Source organism: Gymnoscopelus microlampas (assembly GCF_963454915.1).
Source record: "Gymnoscopelus microlampas genome assembly, chromosome: 22".
NCBI classification, from domain to species: Eukaryota; Metazoa; Chordata; class Actinopteri; order Myctophiformes; family Myctophidae; genus Gymnoscopelus; species Gymnoscopelus microlampas.
The window spans coordinates 32,337,850-32,360,078 of NC_139959.1; the positions used below are offsets into that span (position 1 = coordinate 32,337,850).

At 47.6% G+C, this 22,229-nt stretch overlaps 1 protein-coding gene across 3 annotated transcripts in view; it reads left to right on the plus strand.

The window, feature by feature from the left end:
• Nucleotides 1-21,937, plus strand: part of LOC311038867 (ras-responsive element-binding protein 1-like) — a 69,348-nt gene extending 47,411 nt beyond the window's left edge. For 2 of the 3 annotated variants that reach the window (XM_084048485.1, XM_084048484.1), the window contains 13 exons: nucleotides 2,444-2,576; nucleotides 2,995-3,143; nucleotides 5,401-5,590; nucleotides 6,219-6,500; nucleotides 7,231-7,753; nucleotides 8,518-10,456; nucleotides 10,911-11,104; nucleotides 11,913-12,098; nucleotides 12,277-12,435; nucleotides 12,653-12,817; nucleotides 13,020-13,138; nucleotides 15,840-16,644; nucleotides 17,209-21,937. In XM_084048485.1, coding sequence (XP_083904611.1) covers nucleotides 2,444-2,576; nucleotides 2,995-3,143; nucleotides 5,401-5,590; nucleotides 6,219-6,500; nucleotides 7,231-7,753; nucleotides 8,518-10,456; nucleotides 10,911-11,104; nucleotides 11,913-12,098; nucleotides 12,277-12,435; nucleotides 12,653-12,817; nucleotides 13,020-13,138; nucleotides 15,840-16,644; nucleotides 17,209-17,999 — 5,635 coding nt within the window. In that variant the 3' untranslated portion in view covers nucleotides 18,000-21,937. The remainder of the gene's footprint in view (nucleotides 1-2,443; nucleotides 2,577-2,994; nucleotides 3,144-5,400; nucleotides 5,591-6,218; nucleotides 6,501-7,230; nucleotides 7,754-8,517; nucleotides 10,457-10,910; nucleotides 11,105-11,912; nucleotides 12,099-12,276; nucleotides 12,436-12,652; nucleotides 12,818-13,019; nucleotides 13,139-15,839; nucleotides 16,645-17,208) is intronic. The other variant, XM_084048486.1, reaches the window with a different exon arrangement.
• Nucleotides 21,938-22,229: the final 292 nt, after the last annotated feature.

The window sequence follows — 22,229 nt, forward strand, 5'->3', positions numbered from 1 at the left end:
AATGAGAAGAGGAGATATATAGGAGAGATGGAGTTGAGGGGGTTCAGTAGGAGGGGAAGGAGGTGAAGGAGGCCTCCGTGCATAGCTGTAGTCCCCGGCTGTCCAGAAGGTCACACACTCATATCGTTAACTGTCGGGCAGAACCCTCTTGTCTCCATATTGTATGAATGCCCCACTTCATCATACTACTACAGTGTCACACAAAAGTAGCTAAAATAGCCGGTCTACGAGCTGAAACTATTTTTCGGGTTATTGTTTTTGCTAATTTTGAACAGTGGTGTAAAGTAACTATGTACATTTACTCAAGTACTGTACTTAAGTACAATTTTTAGGTACTTTTACTTTACTGGAGTTTTTCCAATTGTCTATACTTTTACTTCTACTCCACTACATCTCAGAGGCAAATATTGTACTTTTACTCCACTACAATTATTTGAAAACTTTAGTTACTAGTTACTTTGCAGATATACATTATTACATCATAAAACATACATTAACCACTTTAGCCCTATTTTATACGTAGGCTATTTGAAAATAGCCGATCTACAAGCTCACAACATGTCGCATCGCGTACTTTTACTTTTAGTACTTTCAAACATTTTAGTACTTTTACTTTTGGTACTTTTAAGTACATCTTTATACCAATACTTTTGTACTCTCACTCAAGTACATTTTGAATTCCGGACTTAACTTGTAACAGAGTACTTCTACATTGCAGTATTTATACTTTTACTTAAGTAAAACATTTGAGTACTTTTACCACCACTGTTTTTGAATTGTAATTCTGAAAAGTAACGGCTTTGGAGGTTTCCACCCGACAGCCACGATATCAAGGTGTCATACGTGTTTTCCGGGTTCAAATCCCCTGCTGAGCCAATCACACGAGGGGCTAAGGGACACTTGAGCCGGAACAGGAAGTGTGCCACCTTCCAGAATCTCAGCACTATACAGTTATGCACAGAGGGTACGGTCGCCATGGTGATGGAGATGATGACTTCCTGCCCTGATCTCATCACTTCCTGGGCTCTCCCTCCCGACCATATAAGGAAGTCTGGCTGCAGAGTCTAGCTAGATAATCACACACAGTCTAGATACCATTAATGTGCGTGTGCGTATTTTGTCTAGACTCTGTGTGTGTGTGTGTGTGTGTGTGTGTGTGTGTGCGCGCGCAAGTGCGTCATGTGCATGCATGCGTGTTTTTTGGTCTAGACATGTGTGTGTGTTTGTTTTGTCTAGACATCATTACAGGGAGAGTGCACGTGACTTGAGAGTGTGTCATGCATATTTTGTGTGTCCGCACGTGCATCTCCCTCGATTGTGCCTCTATAATACCACCTCTAGAGCAGTGGTTCTCAAACTTTTTTCATGTCAAGGACCCCCAAATCGACACTTATTAGCCTGCGGACCCCCATTTGAAAAGATATGCCAGGGACCCCCATCAGAGAAAATGTTTACTGCTCTAGCAGTGATTTTCAACCATTTTAATTTCAAGGACCCCCAGTTTGACATGCATTAGGCTACGGACCCCCATTGAATGGCATCTCTATCTCTGGGACCGCAATTTATGTTGTAAAATCTATGTTAATTTAACTCTGAGAGTGTACAAATGGAACCAAATGGACGGGTCCATTTGGTTCCATTTGTACACTCAGTTACAGCCTCATAAGGGTCCATTTCGTTCCTAACTACCTATCATTTAGCTGGGGACCCTTTGGAACTCCCTCAAGGACCCCTGGGGGTCCCCGGACCCCACTTTGAGAACCAGTGTTCTAGAGGAGTCTTTTCAAAGTCTTCTTGTGTATACTAGCCATAATAAGTTTTATCTCATCTCTTCCCCTCCATCAATTTTTTTATTTGATTTATCCTTTATTTAAAGGGGTGAATGTTACATTTATATCATAGCGCCTTTATCCAAGGCGCTTTACAATGTGCATTACATTCACACACACATTCACACACACATTCACACACCGACGGCAGGGGAAACCATGCAACCAACCTGCTCATAGGGAGCAGTAAGTGCTTCAGTGTCTTGCTCAAGGACATGTCGGGACTAGCCCATGGGGAGCCGGGGATCAAACCAGCAACCTAAAGCGGCCGCTCTACCTCCTGAGCCCACTACCACCGCTAAATAATATCGCCTCTGTTGGTGGAAACCTCATTTGTCCAAAACGTATTACTTTTCAGTAGTGAAATGCAAAAAAGAGCAAAAGTAACTGATCGACAAGCTAAAAACACGGCACATTTCAAGCTTGCAGATCTAATCCTTTTGATACTTTAGCGTGAGATGCTGGAGTATGTAGTGCATTACTAAACATGGAGATAAGCGGTTTCTGCCTGACAGCAACGATTATAATCCATCATTCTCGCTAAAGGCAATGCAACACAATATTAACTTTTGACTAATCTCTCTCCCTCCCTCTCTCTCTCTCTCTCCATGCAGACACATGAAGATTCACGAGAAGGACCCCTCCACGGTGTCTCTCTCCTTCACCCCCCCCTCCCCCACCAAGCGCAGACGTCCGTCCGCCAAGAGACGTCTGGAGGAGGAGAAAGAGGAACCGCCCAGCAAGAAGGTAAATACACACACACACACACACACACACACACACACACACACACACACACACACACACACACACACACACACACACACACACACACACACACACACACACACACACACACACACTAGGCCTGTCACAATTATTTTAAACGGCCTGATAGAAACTATTTGAGATGATCGTAGTTTTGAAGGATCGTCAGAATCGTTTCCATTCATCTGTGAAAGTCAGTTGTTCTCAAACTTTTTCATGTCAAGGACCCCCAGATTGATATGTATTTGGTCGCGGACCCTCATCTGAAATTGTTTTGTGCCAAGGACCCCCATAAGAGAAGATGTGTGTTAAAGCGCTTGCGAGCTGTTGAAAGTTTTTAAGTGCATGGCCAATCTCACTTCTGTGTGTGTGTGTGTGTGTGTGTGTGTGTGTGTAGGTTCCAGAGGAGAGCGTGGTAGAGGAGAAGAGTCCTGTGCAGCCGCAGAAGATAGAAGAATATGTCCGCTGTCCAATCTGCTTCCAGACCTGCACCAGCAGACATGACCTGGACGCACACATGGACACACACCCCGACACCACACTGAGGTACACACACACGCACACACACACACACACACACACACACACACACACACACACACACACACACACACACACACACACACACACAGTTAATAAAAAAGAAAAAAAAATACAACCTCTAGGTTCCTAAATGGACACTTACAAGTCTGTAACTCTGACAGTATACAAATGGAACCAAATGGACCCTAACGGGTCCATTTGGTTACATTTGTATACTGTCAGAGTTAAGAAAGAGGTGGTGCCATGGTTTTGCACTTTTTCTGTTTTTCATGTGTCTATGAGGTTGATAGAACATTAAGCCCCCTGGTGGTGTTTTTATGGTGTTTTGTGTCTTCTATGACTATTTTGAGTTTCTACCTACTAGTATAACCATAATACCGTATGATTATGTTTTAGGGGGGGGGTCACTGAAAATCACGGCACCCCGTCTTTAAGGGAGTTCCTTAACTCTGTAAATGGAAATAATAAAAATAAGTTTGAGAACCATTGATTTATGGACAAAACATAAAGAGATGAACTGGAGATGCAAGGTTTCTCTTCCTAAGGCGGCAGTAATTGGAGGTAATTAGCAGGCGGGGGGTGTCCCACGGAGCGAGGGAAGAGAGAGGGAGGGGAGGATGAAAGGAAAGGAAAAGAAGAGGGAGAGGAACCGTGGTGGACAGTAACTGAGTACATTTACTTGAGTATTGTACTTTTTGGGGGGGTTTTAACGTGTTCTTTTCTAAGCTGATGACTTTCACTCTGCTACATTGTAAATAGAAATATTGTACTTTTGACTCCACCCAAACTTACGTATTATCAATGAACCGCTTCATAGCCACTACAAGCTCACAGTGTTCACATTTGTTTTAAGAATTTCTCACAATTTCAGAAAATGTACTTTGTAATATGTAGTATGTACCTTTTGAATACTTGAGTATTTACTCTGTTTCACCACTGGAGGACACGTCGGAGAAGGCAGGGGACAGTGCTGAGTGAGGGAGAGAGGAGGAGGAGGAGAAGAAAGAAAGAGAGAGGGAGGGAGAGAAAAAGAAGGGGGGGGTCAATAAATCACTAAATAGAGGGAAAAGAGAGAGATGGAGGGTTTAGGCCCCGCTCGGCTGGCCCTCGTTGCCGTGACGACAAAACCCCCACCTACACAGACAGTATCCATGGCGATGCAAACTCCTTCAACTAAAAAACTCCTCCCTACATGCACGCACGCGCGCGCACACACACACACACACACACGCAGACACTAGACAGACAGATAAATAGACAGAGATAGATGGATAGATAAGGTGTAGTTTGCTTACTAACTAGCATGTGGTACTTATTGTCACTAAGAGGCTGAGATGACATTATAGGCTAAACACACACAAACACACAAACACACACACACACACACACAGTAATTCTCTGGTCCTGAGCCAGTCGCTTTGGGATTAGGCTCCTCTCACAGTCCAGTGTGAGGAAGCGCACACACGCACGCGTGCGCACACACACACACCAGGATGGACAGGACAGGACGAGTGAGTTGAGAAATGGTGAACAAAGATGGAGGGAGGGAGATGAAAAGATGAGATGGAGAGGAGGGGGAGACTGGATGAGGGAGGAGAGAAAAAAGAGGAGGAGGAGGAGCTGATTACCAAGTGTGAGACCACATATGGTCGTGTGTGTGTGTGTGTGTGTGTGTGTGTGTGTGTGTGTGTGTGTGTGTGTGTGTGTGTGTGTGTGTGTGTGTGTGTGTGTGTGTGTGTGTGTGTGTGTGTGTGTGTGTGTGTGTGTGTGTGTGTGTGTGTGTGTGTGTGTGTGTGTATGTATGTGTCTCTCTCTCCTCTCCTGCACCCCAAAGAATCCTCTGACAAGGTGTCTGAAGGGATTACACACAGCTTAAACACACACACACACACACACACACACACACACACACACACACACACACACACACACACAGAGGATGCTGATAAGAGAGTGTGACTGTGGCAGACATTGAGCAGCTGTCCCTCTCAGCGCTTAACGAGCACAGGACCAGCAGTTACTGGGGTTATCGCACACACACACACAGACACAGACACACACACACACACACACACACACACACACACACACACACACACACACACACACACACACACACACACACACACACACACACACACACACACAGGCAGGCACTCTTACACAGAAATGGCACCATCTAGTGTCTTCACACAGTAAGAATTCATTATGTTAAAAGTGACACTTGCCACTCTAATCCAACCTCTCTCTCTCTCTCCAGGTGTGACCTGTGTTGCGTGTCATTTAGGACACACCGCGGCCTGTTGCGTCACAACGCGGCGGTCCATAAGCTCCTCCCCCAGGACCCCATGGGACGTCCTTTCATCCAGAACAATCCCTCCATTCCTAACGGTTTCAACGACCTCGCCTTCATCGACTTCTCCTGCAACAAGTTCGCCCACATCGCACAGGTAAACATTATAGTACTGTCGGGTGAAAACCCTCATTTCAGTCGAGGTAAGTCATGAATGGATTAGTACTTCAATGTTTTACTTAAGTAAAAGTATCAATACTGCTATGTAGAAGTACTCTGTTACAAGTAAAAGTCTGGAATTCAAAATGTACTTGAGTAAAAGTACAAAAGTATTGGTATCAAAATGTACTTAAAGTACCAAAAGTAAAAGCTTGATTCAGTCAATATACACGCACGAAACTCACAGGCACACACATAAAACACTGAAAACAAAAGATAAAGATGACACACTGGGTAACTGTAATACTCAGTTCAGATTAAATGATGGGTCACAATGGGGGCCTGCTGTTTTGACGCGCGCCGTTTGCAGCCCTTGTTTTTGTGTTTTAGTACAGTTAAGAGTAAATCTATCTAAGCTGACTGTATGTGAAGGTGTAGAGTTCCATATTAAAACATGGCAGCGGGTTTAGAGTTATTTTCTTTACATTGCACAGCTAACAGAACATTCATTGTTAACTCGTTCCTCCACATAACAACACCCTCCATCTCTCTCTCCATCTCTCTCTCCCTCTCTCCATCCCTCTCTCCATCTCCCTCTCTCTCCCTCCCTCCCTACATCCATCCAGGTGTGGTGTGAGACTAACCTCCGGCGGTGTGTGAGTCGCTTCCATCGTTTTGTGTGTGACAGCTGTGACAAGGCCTTCCCCCTGCAGTCTGCTCTGGACCTGCACACTGCCGTCGCCCACCCCGACCAACCGGCGGGGGTCGCCGCGGGAGAGAAAGCCGCGGAGAAGCTAGTAGAGGCGGCGGCGGCGGCGCAGAGCCACAGCCTTTCGGCTAAACAGGAAGTCCTGCCCCCACAGCAGTCCAGCTTCCTGGAGTCGCTGGGCCTCCAGCACGTATCCAAGGTGACCTTTTGGAAGTCTTTGTTTGTGGGGTGGGAGGCTAAGTGTTTTCATCGGCATGTCGAGTTATTTTACGCTATAATAATAATAATGATATACAATTTACAACTTGTTGTACAACTTGTTGTAAATTGTAGGTTTATAGAGGGGAAAATATAAAATGTCTGTCTACCTGTCTTGTCGTTGTGTCTGTCTCTCTGTCTATCTCGGTGTCTCTTTGTATTGTTTTTACGTCTGTCTGTACCATACATGGGCAACTGGCGGCCCGGGGGCCACATGCAGCCTTCACTTAATGCGGCCCTCAGGTTAATATCGGAATAGTGATATATGATTGATTTCAGCTGTTAAAATCCCAAACATGCAAACATGACCCGCTTTAATGACTACTACAGTCTATATTAGTAGCTTAATGACTAGTATTACAATTCTATTGTCTTTTTTATGTCCAATTTATTTGTATTTAAGTTCATAAAGTTAACATAAGTATAACTAAATGCATTTGAAAGGGAAAAAAAAAAAGCAGATCTACAAGCTCAAAACGCGCCGCACTGCGGCGCGTTTTGAGCTTGTAGATCGGCTATTTTTGCTACTTTTGTGTGACATGGAATGGCCCGACAGAATATGCAATGTGGCCCTCTGGAGTGAGTGTGGAAATATAGTGGCCCTCTCCATCATCAAAGTTGCATCACCCCTGGTCCGTACCATCCATCCTAACGTGTCCCGACGTTTGCAGGTGAAGCTCGGCCCGTCCGAGGACCAGATCCGACAGTCCCAGCTGGACAGCATCAAGGTGATCCACGTGGAGCCCTCGTCCTGCGCCTTCCCCCAGGAGCCCGCCTCGGCCTACCTCAGCCTGGGGCTGGGAGTCGGGGTGGGCGGCCTGGGGGCGCTGGGCGGCCTCGGCGGGCTCAGCCTGGGCATCCCCATCATCGAGGCGGCGGCGGCCTCGGCCTCCGGCAAAACCGCCACCACCACCACCCTGCAGGGCCTGTCCCAGAGGGACGCCCTCAGCCTGCTGTCCCTGCAGCCCTTCCAGGCCAGCTTCCTGGTGCAGCACCCCGACGGCGGCGCCAGCGCGGCGTCCTCGGGGGTCAAGCCCGGGGAGGGCATAGGAGGAGGAGGAGGAGGAGCCGGCTCCATCATGGAGCTGGCGGACATTCAGCAGATCCTCAAAGTGGCGGCGGCGGCCGCGCCCAATCAGATGGGGCTGCTGCCCCCGCTGGCCAAGGCTCCGGGATACGTCATCGGAGGTCAAGGTGAGAGGAAGTGTTGATCGGGGGTTTATCGTTGGGATCAGTGGGTTCGTTCAGGCTGATCACAGCAACGAGACTTACAAATTAATATCGTTGCTGTCGGGTGTAAACCTCAATGTCCAAAGCTGTTACTGTTACTCAAATTCTAACGTGGCAAAAATAGCCGATGTACAAGCTCAAAATGCATCGTGATGTGTTTTGCGATTGGCTATTTTTCTACTTTTATGTGACACTGTAGACTGACACAGTAGTGCATTCATTTATTTTACAAAAAACAAAACATTGTTGTTGTCGGGCAGAAACCAGCAAACTCCATTTTTTTCCCCATAAATCAGTGCTATTGAACACCCTTTACGTCTGTGTGTTGATTAAAAAAAATATTGAACCAATGAAAAGTATTCTGACAAAAGCAGCTAACTCCATTGGATCCTCAATCTTTTTGCTAAACCAGCTAACTCCACCAAAGGGGGGTGGAGTTAGCTGGTTTTGCTGACTCCAGGCTCCACCTCCTTTTTGACCTCCAACCTCATTGTGAGCTTGGAGGTCCATTCAGCTGTTCTTATCAATGATGAACAAAACCTCCTAACTCCACTTTTTGTTTTGTTTTAGTCATTTCCTGAAAAATGAATATTTTGGAGTTAGCTGGTTTCTGCCCGACTTCAGAGACTTTAAAAGTAGAAATATGGAGATTCTGTCCAACAGCGACGATATGATTGTCTTATCTCAATTTGCAACCCTGCCTCCTCCCCTCTCTCTCTCCTCTCCAGGTCAAGTTCAGAGTCAGAAGTCGATGCCCCCCCTGAAACCCAAACCGCCCCTGACCCCTCGCTCCAGCCTGACCGCCCACACCCCTCCCCCCCTCCAGAGCTCCCAGCAGGCCTCACTGGGCTGCATCAGCCCCAGCCTGCCCCCGCCCACCCCCACCCTCTTCAAGATCCCCTCCTCGTCGTCCTCCTCCTCCTCCTCTTCCGGCAGCGGCGGCAGCCAGATGGAGGGCATGGAGTGCATGGGCGACGTCGCCCACACGCCCTCGTCCGGCTCGCCGTCCGCGCAGGAAGAGGCGGGGCTCGGCGGCAAGAAGTCGGGAGGCGGCAAAGGAGGCGGAGTCAGCGCCAACGGCGGCTCGGCCAAAGGCTCGTTCCCGTGCCGCTTCTGCGAGCAGGTCTTCCCCTTCTCGGGCGTCCTCCAGGCCCACATGCGCTTCCACCTGGGCGTGCTGCCGCACCAGTGCAACATCTGCGACTACGTGGCGCCGGACAAGGCCACGCTCATCCGCCACCTGCGCACGCACAGCGGCGAGCGGCCGTATGTGTGCCGCGTGTGCCACTACCCGTTCACCGTCAAGGCCAACTGCGAGCGCCACCTGCGCAAGAAGCACGCCAAGACGTCACGCAAGGAGATCGAGAAGAACATCAAGTACGTCACCTCGGCGGCGACCATGGGCGCCATCACCCAGGACGGCCCCGGGCTGGAGACGAGCGGAACGACCGGCTCGGAGACGGTCTGCCGATTCTGCGGCGACGACCTGAAGACGTACCGCGCGCTGCAGATCCACCTGCGCACGCACAACGGCTGCCAGAAGAAGCCGTTCGAGTGCCGGCGGTGCGGCGCGGCGTTCCTCGCCAAGCGCAACTGCATCCACCACCTGCTGAAGCAGCACCCGGAGGTCCAGGAGAAGGAGATCGAGGACCACATCGCCACACTGCTGCCGGCCGCCGCTGCCCCCGCGCCCCCCGCCGCCATCACGGTGGCTACCGCCGCGGCGGCCGTCCCCGTTGCCGCCGCGGAAACCTCGGCTCGCTCCAGCCCGGCCTGCCTGCCGGTGGCGTTGACCAACGGTCTGAACGCGGCTCAGAGCCTCCATCATCAGATCAAGGTGGAGGAGAGCCTGGTCTACTCCGCCACAACGGACCTCGACCAACCCCTGGACTTCTCCGCTAAGGGGCGGAGAGTGGGCGGCGTCGGCATGCTGCCCGGGGTCAAACTGGAGGAGCTCTCGCCGGGGTTCCAGTGCCTGGACCCGGACCAGCCCATAGATCTGTCCATCCCCAGCAAGAGGCAGAGGAGGGAGGCGGAAGGAGGGACGGGGAGTGTGGAGAAGGAGATGAAGATAAAGATAAAGATGGAGCCAGGGAGTGCTAGCAGCATTGAACCACCACAACAACAACAACCGCAACAGCAGCAACAACAACCACATCATGGCCTGGGTTTGACTAAAGTCCTGCAGGTGGAGGAGAGGAACGCCTCCATCCTGCCGCCGCTGCACCCACACCCTCAGCCCGGCTGCTACCAGCTTCCCCCCGGGTCCACCCCCCCCACCCCCGCGTGCCTCTCCAGCCTCCAAAACAACCCCGCCCGAGCCCTGAGGCTCAAACCGCTGCTCCCTAAACCCGCCTCCTCCTCCTCCTCCACCTACGCCTCCTCCGCCGTTGTCTCCTCCATCGTCTCCTCTTCCTCCTCCTCCTCCTCCTCCTCCTCTCTGAAGGAGCTGCCTCCCCTGGCCTCCATCGCTCAGATCATCAGCTCTGTCTCCGGAGTTCCGGAGCTGCTGAAGACGAGAGAGGCCGGCTCGCTGGACGGGAAGGCCCCCCAGGGAGGGCTCGCTACTTCCTCCTCCCAGGCGGACTCCGTGGTGGTCCCGGAGGTCCCCGGCACCACGGCCAGCCCGGACACCCAGACGGAAGAGACTAAACCGAGACCCGCCAGGTAGGCTGAGTTTGGACCCTTATTGCCGTTTATTAGAGAATGTATAATGTACACCAGTGTCTCCAGATTATGTGTGGCATATCCATAGTGTATATTGTAATCAATAATCGATAACAAATTCTTCACCCCCTATCAGGTGATAAGAAGGCTTGTTAGCTCTCATGCATTGAAGGAGGCATGAGCTCGGCTCTGGGCTCTCCCTAGGCTGGCAGAGGGAGTGTTGCGCCCAGGATTACTTAGACAATTGGCACTGGGGTTGCAAAATCGTGGAATAAGAAAAAAGAATCAATAACAAAATGATAATGATAATTATATTACATTATATCATATATTGTAAAGCAGAGCTGCATTCCACAGGCCCTATACATAGAAGTTGTTGATATATATGTATTGCCAATATAATCATAATCAAAAACAGGCCTGTGAAATAATCATCTTCTCTTGTGTCAAACAGGAAGCGGTCCAGGAAGAGGGCGAGGGCTGCTAAGGAGAAGGCCGTCGTGGTCAACAGCAACAACACAGGAAGTGGAATAGACCTGGAGTCGAGCGGCGAGTTTGCCAGCGTGGAGAGGATGCTAGCGACCACCGACGCTAATAAGTTCAGCACCTACCTCCAGACGGGAGCGGCCGATCTGGGAACAAAGAGACGTAAGAGCGAGAGAGAGACGGATGGTAGAGCGCTAATAGATGGACAGATACTGTAGAAAGGGACGATGTATGCAGAATTGAAAGTGAGGAGATGGAACGTAAGAGAGGTAGTGGGTTATAGGCTCTATTCACAGCAGCCATATTATGAAGACATTCACAGGTGTTACCAATGATACTAATGAAGGCTCTGTTCCATTCTGGTCTAACAGAGTCAGGGTGCTGATATTGTGCATGTTGGCTCACTGGAAACACTCTGCTACACCAGTGGGTCTAAAGTTGGGGTCCAGGGACTCTCATGGGCTTCCAAATGGCCCCTTACAGGTGTGTAACTCTGAGAGTGTAAGGGTCCTTTTGGTTCCATTTGTACACTCTCAGAGTTATGGGGGTCGTGGAAACCACTGTGCTACACTAAATGGAACAGAGCCTTCATTAGTATCATTGGTAACACCTGTGAAGGAAGTGATAATATGGCTGCTGTGCACTGAGCCTATTAGTAGACAGTATGACTAGAGGGATAGACTTGTACATAGATAGATCAAATGATTGATTGATTGATTTATGGATAGATGGATAGATGGATAGGTAGATGGTCTGATAGAGGTATGGATAGATACAAATTGACAGAGTGATAGACAGACAGACAGACAGACGTGTAGACAGAAGCACCTAACTCCCACTACAAGCTTACACGAACAAACACACTGCCGACATGGCTTACACTTCAACACAGACACCCACAGACCCCCACAGCGCGCCAGTGCTCTGACAGTGTGTGTTGTGTGTGTGTCCCTGCCTCGTCCCGTTCCAGACCCTGACAGACATGGAGGAGTAGAAGAGGCGGGAGGGGAGGACGGTAAGCCCACCGTATTGATGCCTCAGTCCAAAGGCAAGAAGAACGCGTACTCCAACTCTGTGCAGAAAATGACCTGTCCATTCTGTCCCCGAGTCTTCCCCTGGGCAAGTTCACTGCAGAGGCACATGCTGACACACACTGGTGAGAACACACGCACATACACACACACACACACACACAAACAAACACACACTTGCTTTACCTGTGATCCGAGTTTACGGAGACACACTACACTGTCGCTCTGGACAAGAGTGTCTGCTATGCTTAAACAGTAAATTGAAATTGTAAATTGTAACCCCCCCCCTCTCTCCCCCCCCAGGTCAGAAACCGTACCCCTGTCCTAACTGCGATGCGTTCTTCTCTACCAAGTCCAATTGTGAGCGCCACCTGTTGAGGAAGCATGGCGTCACAAACCGATCCATGAGACGTAACGGATCCCTGAAGAAGGACGGAGAAGACGGCTCTCATGACAGTGGAGGTGTGTGTGTGTGTGTGTGTGTGTGTGTGTGTGTGCGCTTGCAGATCTGCTATTTTAAAATATCACCTACCTTGAAATGTATCAAAAATATGACTTACTGATGTACTTGTGTTGTGTTGCTTGTATCAAAAATATGACTTACTGATGTACTTGTGTTGTGTTGCTTGTATCAAAAATATGACTTACTGATGTACTTGTGTTGTGTTGCTTGTTACAGATAGCCAGTCAGACTCGGAGCAGGCTAACCCAGAGGCTGTGGACCTGAGCGGTTCAGCCACAGAGTCCAGATCCAATCTGGACCTCCGGCGTTCTTCAGACTCGCCCAGGGCGGTGCACGTCGGCCGTGTCACTCGGTCGAGCCCCGCCTCCAGACCCAGCCAAGGTCAGTCATTGGACGAGAGTTTTGTCACACACACACACACACACACACACACACACACACACACACACACACACACACACTCTTCTATACTTTTTTATGTGTGTGTATTTTATGTATGGTTCGAAAATTAGAAAGGTTATAAAATGTGCATAAATGGGCGATGTCAGGGCTCATGTGGTCAATGTGTGTGTTGTGCTTGTAGGAGCCAGTCCATCACCCAGCTTCACTGATGAGTCGGGAACAGACTCGTCAGTGATCATGGATCACCTGCAGGGGGCAGCAGAGAACAAAGCAGCACAGCCACCACAGAACAACTGCAAGGTGAGCTGTGTTTCCCAGTCAATACCAAACTATTCATTCATATCCAGTCAGTGGATATGTTCTATGTGTATTTTTATATTACAATTGTTATATATGTATGTATGTATGTATATATATATATATATATATATATATATATATATATATATATATATATATATATATATATATATATTAGGGGTGTGCCGATACCAGGGCAGGAATTTCACGGCGGCCACGACGGCCATGGCTGTCGTTGCCCCTCTCATTGGCCGTGTGCCCCTCGAATAATGACATGCCTTGACGGCCACAGTGGCCGTGGTGCCCCAGCTGCGCCCAGCAACTGATTTCACAGTTTTTCCTCAGCGCGATTTTCCTGTCAATACGTTTTTTTTTAGTCACCAGTCCCTTTGGTTGAGCTGCGCAGCTACAACATACACAGTGGTAGGTAGGTTTGATTTTGAGCCTCCTATGAACCCTCGGAATCCCGCAACACAGTGTAATAGACACAAAAGCATTACCGGGCCAAACAGGAGATAAATCTAACGCACCCTGAACTAATCAAGGGTAGGTTTGATTTCTAGCCTGAGAGAGAGAGAGAGAGAGAGAGAGAGAGAGAGGATTCCGTAGTAGCCTAGTTAGGCCGATGTGCCCCGATGTTTTTTTCAACAGCAAAATATAGATGAATACATCTAATAAAATACAGCAAAATCCCCAAATTATGAGTCTTAATATAAAGCAAGCAACAGAATAACTGCAAACAAATTAAAAGTTTAGGCTATCAATATCAAACAAAAGAGTGACCTCACCGCTCTGATGGACAAGAAATAAATTATCCTTTTGCAAACCACATCCATTATATCTGTTCGTTTGTCAACAATGTTCTAATTGGGAAGTTTATTTCAGCATCTAGAATGTGACAGTTTCGTTTTTGGTGCGCAACACAGCCCTCGTTAGTGAATTGCTTTCACCTGCTGCTGCAGTGTGCGGAGCTTGTGCGCAACAGGGCATATCTCCGCCAAGCCAGGGTGACCTACCCAGGGCCATGAAATTCATATGCAGGCATAGTAGCCAATTAGAATGAAATCTGCAAAAACAGACTAATACACTGACACAGAACCATATATTGGCTATATATTATGGCTGTTGGGTGGAAATCTTGTATGTTCCTTTTTTATCATTATTTAAAAACAATTTAAAATCGTGAAAATAGCCAATCTACAAGCTGTAATCATTAATAATTAAGAAATACTATATTTTAAAGAGAGAGAAAATCAACTAAAGTCATTATTAGTGCAAGTTCAATCACATTTCATTTGAATGAAAATAACTTGTGGGGAAAATACATAAAATCTCTCAGAGGTCTTCAACAGGGGGTCCGCGAAGGTACTGCAGGGGGTCCGCGAAATTGTTGTTTGATTAAAAAAAAATGTTTTTAAAAACTTTAAAAACTTTTTTTCTTTTTTTTTTCCAAAAATGTAAATTTGTCTTTAAACATAACATGACATATTTTAATAGCTTAGTAATGAATGCACAATAACATGGTATGTTTATACATATTTTGTAGAGAAAGATCAGTGGTGTCAGTTCAGCAAAAGCTAAGGTATGGCAAGGTTAGGGTTGCCAACTCCCAGAGATTAAAATAAGGGACATCTATCCATTTTTTAGGGGGTGAACCCCCCCAAAACCCCTGAAATGCATAGAAACTATGCATTATACCTATAACACAATGGTCTTACACCTGCATTAGGCTACTATTCATGATTTTTTTTCTCTTTTTTTTCTGGAGCCAAGGTATGGCACCTGCCATGCCTTGCCATACCCAATTGACGCCCCTGAGAAAGGTCCTTTTGCACACCTACTGGGTCAACCTGTGCGTAGGAGCAGGCAATTTTTTCATGTTTATTTATATAAAACACAATTTTATACATAAATATATGATATATATATAGTAGCCTACCCCCTACCCTACGAGGTAGGGGGTCCCTGCTCCATCACCCCATCAGTTTGGGGGTCCCTGGCCTGAAAAGGTTGAAGACCCCTAATTATTCTGTCAATCTAAAAAACGTATCGCGATATATCGCGGGACGATATATCGGCACACCCCTAATATATATACATGAAATAGGTGGAGGAGAGGAACACCTCCATCCTGTGCAAGTGGTGTAAAGTAACTAAGTACATGTACTCAAGTACTATTCTTAAGTACAATTTTGAGGTATTTTTACTTCTACTCCACTACATCTCAGAGGCAAATTTTGTACTTTTACTCCACTACTATTATTTGAAAACTTTAGTTACTAGTTACTTTGTAGATTTTGATTATTATTACAATACATACATTAACCACTTCAGCCCTAAATACATTTCGGCCATTTGAAAATAGCCGATCGACAAGCTCACAATGCGTCGCGATGCAACGCATTGTGAGCCTGTAGATCTGCTATTTTCAAAAGATTGTTATACATTTGAGAACTTGAAATGGGACATTCTGCATAATGAGTACTTTTACTTTTTTTTTTAAACTTTTACATGTAACAGTATTTCTATATCGCAGTATTGCTACTTTTACTTAAGTAAAAAATCCCCCCACGGATGCGTCGACCGGGTATGGTCTAGTTGAAGTTAAAACCGTGATCCTAGTTTACTGAGGCACTACTACACTGTCGCTCTGGATAAGAGTGTCTGCTAAATGCCTACATTGTAATTGCAAATTGTTTAGATGGACGCTGACGAAGACGACGAAGACTCTCAGAGCAACAAGAGCCTGGACCTCAACTTCGCCAGCAAGCTCATCGACTTCACCTCCTCCTTCACCTTCTCCTCCTCCACCCCAGCGCCCACCTGCTCCGCCGCGGACCAGCGACCCTCCCACACCTCCGCCGCCGCCGCCGCCTCGGCTCTTCCTCCTCCGCCTCCCACTGCTCCAGGAGCAGCATCACAGAGCACGGGGGGCGAGGAGAAGGAGAAGCCCTCCGCTCTCGCCTCCCTCACCCCCGCCGTGAAGCCCGCTCCGGAGTACAAACACGTGTGCCGGGTGTGCAAGAAGAGCTTCCGCTACGCCACCACCCTGGCTCGCCACGAGAGGGCGCACCTGAGCGAGGAGACGCCCGCGCCGCCGCCGGTCGCCGCGGCAACGACAACAACAGCAGCAGCATCAGCAGCAGCAGCAGCAGACGAGGAAGTGAGCGAGAAAGCGGAAGAGCGGAACGCGGCGCCGAAAGACGAGGAGAACAAAACGAGCAAAGCGGTCGAAGCGGAAGAGCAGGACCGCGAGGAGACGACGGAGAGAGAGGCGAAGGGAGGAGAGAGCGAGGGAGGAGGGGAGAGCGGGGAGTCGGAGGACGAGGACGAGGAGGAGGAGAAGGAGAGGAGCGACGACGAGGGCGGAGCGTCGGAACCAAAGAAGGAGGAGGGAGGCGAGGGAGGAGAGAGCCGCGTGGACAAGAGGAAGAAGATCTGCAATGTCTGCGGAAAGCGCTTCTGGTCCATGCAGGATCTGACTCGACACATGCGCTCACACACTGGTAAGACACGCACGCACGAACACACGCTTACTCAATTAGATTTTATCATGATTCTTTTGCCATCATTCGATAAGACTACAATTCTTCAATATGTTGTGATTCCTTGCGATTTCTTATACAATTCTCAATTGTGGTGAGAGGTATTTGTACTTTACTTGAGTATTTCCAATTTCCAATACTTTTGCTTCTACTCCGCTACATTTATTTGAAAACTTTAGTTACTTTGTAGATTTTGTTTATTATTACAAAACAAACATACATTAACCACTTCAGCCCTCATATACATTCCGGCCATTTGAAAAATAGCCGATCTACAAGCTCACAATGTGACGCATTGTGAGCTTGTAGATCTGCTATTTTCAAAAGATTTTATACATTTGAAAACTTGGAATGAGACATTCTGTCTTTTACTTTTGGTACTTTTAAGTACATACTTTTGTACTTTTACTCAAGTACATTTAGATTTTTTATATATCTATATAGCAGTATTGATATTTTGACCTAAGTAAAACATTTGACTACTTTTTCCACCACTGCTAATAACCACGGTGTGTTTTCCTGTAGGGGAGCGTCCCTACCAGTGTCAGACGTGCGAGCGGACCTTCACCCTGAAACACAGCCTGGTGCGTCACCAGCGGATCCACCTGAAGCCCCGCGGCGACCCCGGCATGTCCTCCGCCCCCTCCTCCACCGGCTGCCACGACGACGGCAGCGAGGACGGAGACCTCTCCTGCACCCCCACCTCCACCTGCCCCCCCTCGGAGAACGAGAGCGAAGGAGGGGGAGGAGGCGTCGGCGGAGAAGGCAAAGAGCTGGATGACGGAGAGGAGGAGGAGGAGGAGGAGGAGGAGGAGAACGACCAGGAGTCCAGTAAAGAAGCGGAGACCCACAAGCCCAAGCCTTCAGTTGACCAATCGCAGGTGTCGTCTGGTTCCGTTCCTGCGGAGGCCGGTCTGGAATCTCCCGCGGCGGAGGGAAGCACCTCAGAACCCGCGTCCGGGTCCGAGTCGACGCCTGGTTCCTCGTTTGGGTCAGAGAGTAGTCCTCCGGAACCCCGTTCCGACGAGCCGGCGGAGCCGACGGCGGAGAGCGAAACCGCTCCCCGCAAAGCGACGGCGACCGAGACTCCCGGCGAACGGCAAGCTAGCGATTCCACAGCCGCCGGACCTTCATCATCATCATCCAAAGACCCCTCATCCTCATCTTCCCACTCTTCCTCCAGCCCGGGGCAGGCTCCAGTGGCCTCTGCTGCCCCCACGGAGGGCTTCATCCAGGGCTTGCTGGAGATCCGTGCCCAGCCCCACTTGGAGCACATTCTGCCTGGTGGAGAGCCCCCTCTGGTGGGGGTGGAGTGAAAGGAGAGCCCCCCTGTTCTCCACTGGATCTAAACCAATGTCACCTTAGTGCCATAAGATAAAAAAAAAGACAGCAGACGATGATGAGGATGAAGCAAATTCAATGAAAAAGCCTCCAAAAGCTGATGACTTTGATTAAACAAAGATGAAAACGTTTTCTAAAAAAAGTGCCTTACTACTAGCTTCTCCTTCTACGAGATGTCTTTTTGTTTTGCTATGTCTTTATCTACATCGTTTCACAAGATGGATCTAATTTTTATAGCTTTTTATGATGATGGCAATGATTTGCATCATTATTTTTTTCATGCGGGGAACCTCTATCTTTCAGCAATAAATGAATGACTTGACAATTTATATATTGACTCCGATTTCTAAGAAATTTTGTGATCAAGTTAGGCAGACAGACAGACAGGGTGGGACAGACTGTCTGTGTCTAGATTTATTTTTCTGTATTTAAACCATAATTGGGCTCCAACCAGATAAACAAATTCTGTTAAGGGTTCGAGTGTGAAACTAAGCAAGACGGTAAACATTAATTTTGTTGTCCGTTAGCCACCGTTGGCTCTGGATATGTCTGGACAATGAACCGGCCTCTTTCTGTCTCACCAGCCACGGTTTGAGTTTCAGATTAGAAGAGAATGAAAGCTGTCTCGTCTGCCAAAAGTGGCTAGACTTAATTTGCCAGCTGTGTTTGGCTGGTTGTTGATAAGCAACCATCTACTCCTGGAACAAACTGAGGAAGCCTTTTCGTAACTGGAAAACAGACCTTGTCCATTCGGGGACAAGTGGACGGACAGACCGATGAACCTTGGCATCTCAATCGATTCTTAGTCTTCGCCTGCATGGCCAAACGGGAGTTGCTAGGTGACACCTGTCTGGTCTACTGCTGTCTACATTTGACGGACTGAAGTGTTTGATGTTTTTCTTTTTTACGTTGAGAACACACAAGGGCAGACTTTGACAAATTGTCAACACATCACACTCAACCTCTCCCTGTGAAAACAGACTATTCAAAGGATGGATGTAGTGCTTTATGGTTTTGTGGTCTTCTGTTCTTCTTTTTGTTCTCTCCTTTTTTTATGCATCACAATGCTTCGGTATACATATCTGCTCATCCCATCCTATGTCCCTCTCTCTTGCCATAGACTGATATGGGCAATATTTGCTCGGCTCTAAGAGTTCGTTTTTGTGTGTTAGTGATTTCTTATTCATAGTCATTCTCGGTTGAGTCCATGTCTTTGTTGGCCATGAGGCGTGTGTGTGTGTGTGTGTGGTCACATGACTAGAGTATTTTCTGTATTTGTGTGTTTGGGTGAGATCATTAATGGGATTCAGGTGAAGGGAGGGGGAAACTTTATGTATTTTTACCTGAACAAAAACGGATCTATGTTTCCTTTCTGTGTGAGTGAATGTGTGCACGGCACGCGCGTATGTGGTCAAACCCCCCCCCCCCCACGACCTTCTCTCTCACCGTCGCCCCCTTAGTGTTGATGGAAGCTTCTTTCAAGGGCCTCTGAAAAGTGTTAACCACACATTGTTGCTAATGTCTGACCCAGGTTCACTGCACCTCCAGTGTACTGCTTCGAGGTGATTTCAGACCAGCTCTTCTCTGAGGTCGATGACCTGTTTTTTTTAGGCAAACCCTTTAATAAAGTCCTCAATGTGTCTTCCAAGCCTGCAACCACGGGTAGCACTGCATGGCCTAGCAGGCTAACCTGGGCTATAACCAGTTGTTCTCAAAGTGGGGGTTCCTTGAGGCGGTTCCAAATGGACCCTTACATGTCTGTAACTCTGAGAGTGTACAAATGGAACTATCAAGGGTTATTGGGGTCCTTGAAATGAAAAGGTTTGAGAAACAATGAGCTAGATGCTACCCTGGGCCTAACAGGGCCTGCTCAGAGCACAACTTAAAGGAGTAGTTCACCCCAAAAAATGACTTATTTTCTATCAATTACACACCCCAAGCCTTTTTGTCGCATTCCTAAGCCAATAATTTAATGACCGACGACTCAAAGAGTTGGAGTCTCAAAGAGAGACTCAAAGAGTCTCCTACCAGAGGAACTCAAAGAGTCTCCTGCTGACCAATGACCTGGTCATCAAATTATTGGCTTAGGAATGCGACAAAAGCTAAAAAATCGCCATGAGTTCAAGGCTTCATGGGATGTGTAATTGATAGAAAATAAGTAATTTTTTGGGTGAACTACTCCTCTAAGCCTGACTTATACACCGCCTCAGGGATTAGCCTGGTTCCTATTGTAAGGCCAAACAGGAAGCTAGCGTTTCCACTCATTTCCCCTCTACAACTAGCACGGTTCCTCCGTGGGCCTTCTGTTCCTGGGTTAACATAACATGGTTAGTTGACTCTGAACTGACACGTTTGGCCCGGCTCTCTGGGTTCTGGTCCAAAGCCTTAATTGGACGCCTCCCCTCCCTATCAAGTCCATGTTTGGAATTGGATGGATGAATGGATGAGGGGGGTTATGAGTTGAACACTATTAATGTAGTTCATTAATCTTTTAGGCTTTCTTTTATTCATTATTATTAGTCTACTTGAACTGCATCACCCTGCTGCCCCCGTCGTCCCCCCACACCCACCCACCTTCTAACAGAAAACAACAAGGGCTACCTGACCCCATCCACCCCAAACCAAACCTCCCTAATCTTAATCTTTGACCTTAAAAGGGGGTGGCGGGGCCACCTATCAATGATGGTGTCAGAACCGGTGCATTTGTTAATGCAGTTTTTTTTTCTTGTATAATTTCCTTCCTCTTTTTTTTTTTTTTTACGTCAAGAAACCTCAATAAACAAAACAAAACAAACCTCAGCAGCTCATAACAGAACTGTACAGCATTGGACAGACAAAGAAGACAGACAGACAGACAGACAGACAGACAGTCGCAGAGTCTACACAGTAAAATCCTCAGTGTTAAGGTATCCATTTGTAACTCAAGTTAAATTCACACTGAGGATTTGACTGTGAATCGGACAGATAGGAAGATGTGTCGAAAACGGCACCAGCAGTTGGTGCTGATCTCATTTTGCTGACAGCTACTGGCACGTTAGTGGCACTAACATAACCCCAAACTACTTGTACTATTATTATTATTACTACTACTAACTAACTACTACAGCACATCGCAGCACAATCAGGACAGAGAGACTATGTGAAAGAGTGTTTTTAATACAGTAGTATTATATCTGAGAGCAGAGGAATTAAAACAGAGGATGGATAACAGAGATTAGAGGTTTTATGCCCCATCTAGGCAGCTGTGGTGGCGGACCCCTTGTGGCCGCACCCTGGTACTGCAGCTCACCCCCTCTCTCTCCCCCTACTGTAACAGTAGAATAAAGAGTACTAAGGCATATGTATGCTTCGGCGAAAAAAGGAACATGTTGTCAACCGATAATATGTCAAATGTGCCAGGCGTGGCACTCTTTGTCATGCGCCACCTTTTCGCCAAAGCGGGAACTAGGCCTAACCACTTGAACCCTATAGCGTCCCTTCTATAATAGGCGAACGTTTTCTTCAAGCTTGTAGCTCGCCTATTTTCAGGCGAATTTATTTGGTGTCGAGAGGAAGAAGGAGAGGGCCTTGTACGGAGCCCTGGGTGACCCCGGTCAACCAAGAATATATAGGGTTTAAGTGGTTATAAGGCAAAGCAGGAGATGCTAAATGCAAGAACTCGCACACCAGACTCTATGAGCTTCTCTTTCTTCACGTGTCTTTGTCCCCCTTCCCTTAGTTTATGTGTGTGTATGTATGTTTGTGCTCTGTGTGTGTGTGTGTGCGGCCATATGAATACTGGAGTTCCATTGGAATGCACATGGACTGTTTTTAAATGTATTTATTTGGATCCCAGGCGTGCATACGCACGTGCGCGTGAGTGTGTGTGTGTGTGTGTGTGTGTGTGTGTGTGTGTGTGTGTGTGTGTGTGTGTTCCTACATACGTGCGTGTGTCAAGTTAGTTTCTATGATGACTTGAGGAGAAGCCATGTATTAATACTCACACATCTATTGCTGCAGAGTGTTTGAGTGACAGACGATGACCATTGTTGCGTTTTCCTTTGATGTTGTGCAGACTAACTGGCCTGTCTGTCAGGTCAGGGGGAAAGCAGACTAGCAATAATAATAATAATCAATATCTGAATCAACAAAGCTTTATTATAGATCACCTGTATATGAGTTGATAACAGACTGTGTTGGGTCTATTCGTTTCGTTGTTAGTTTGG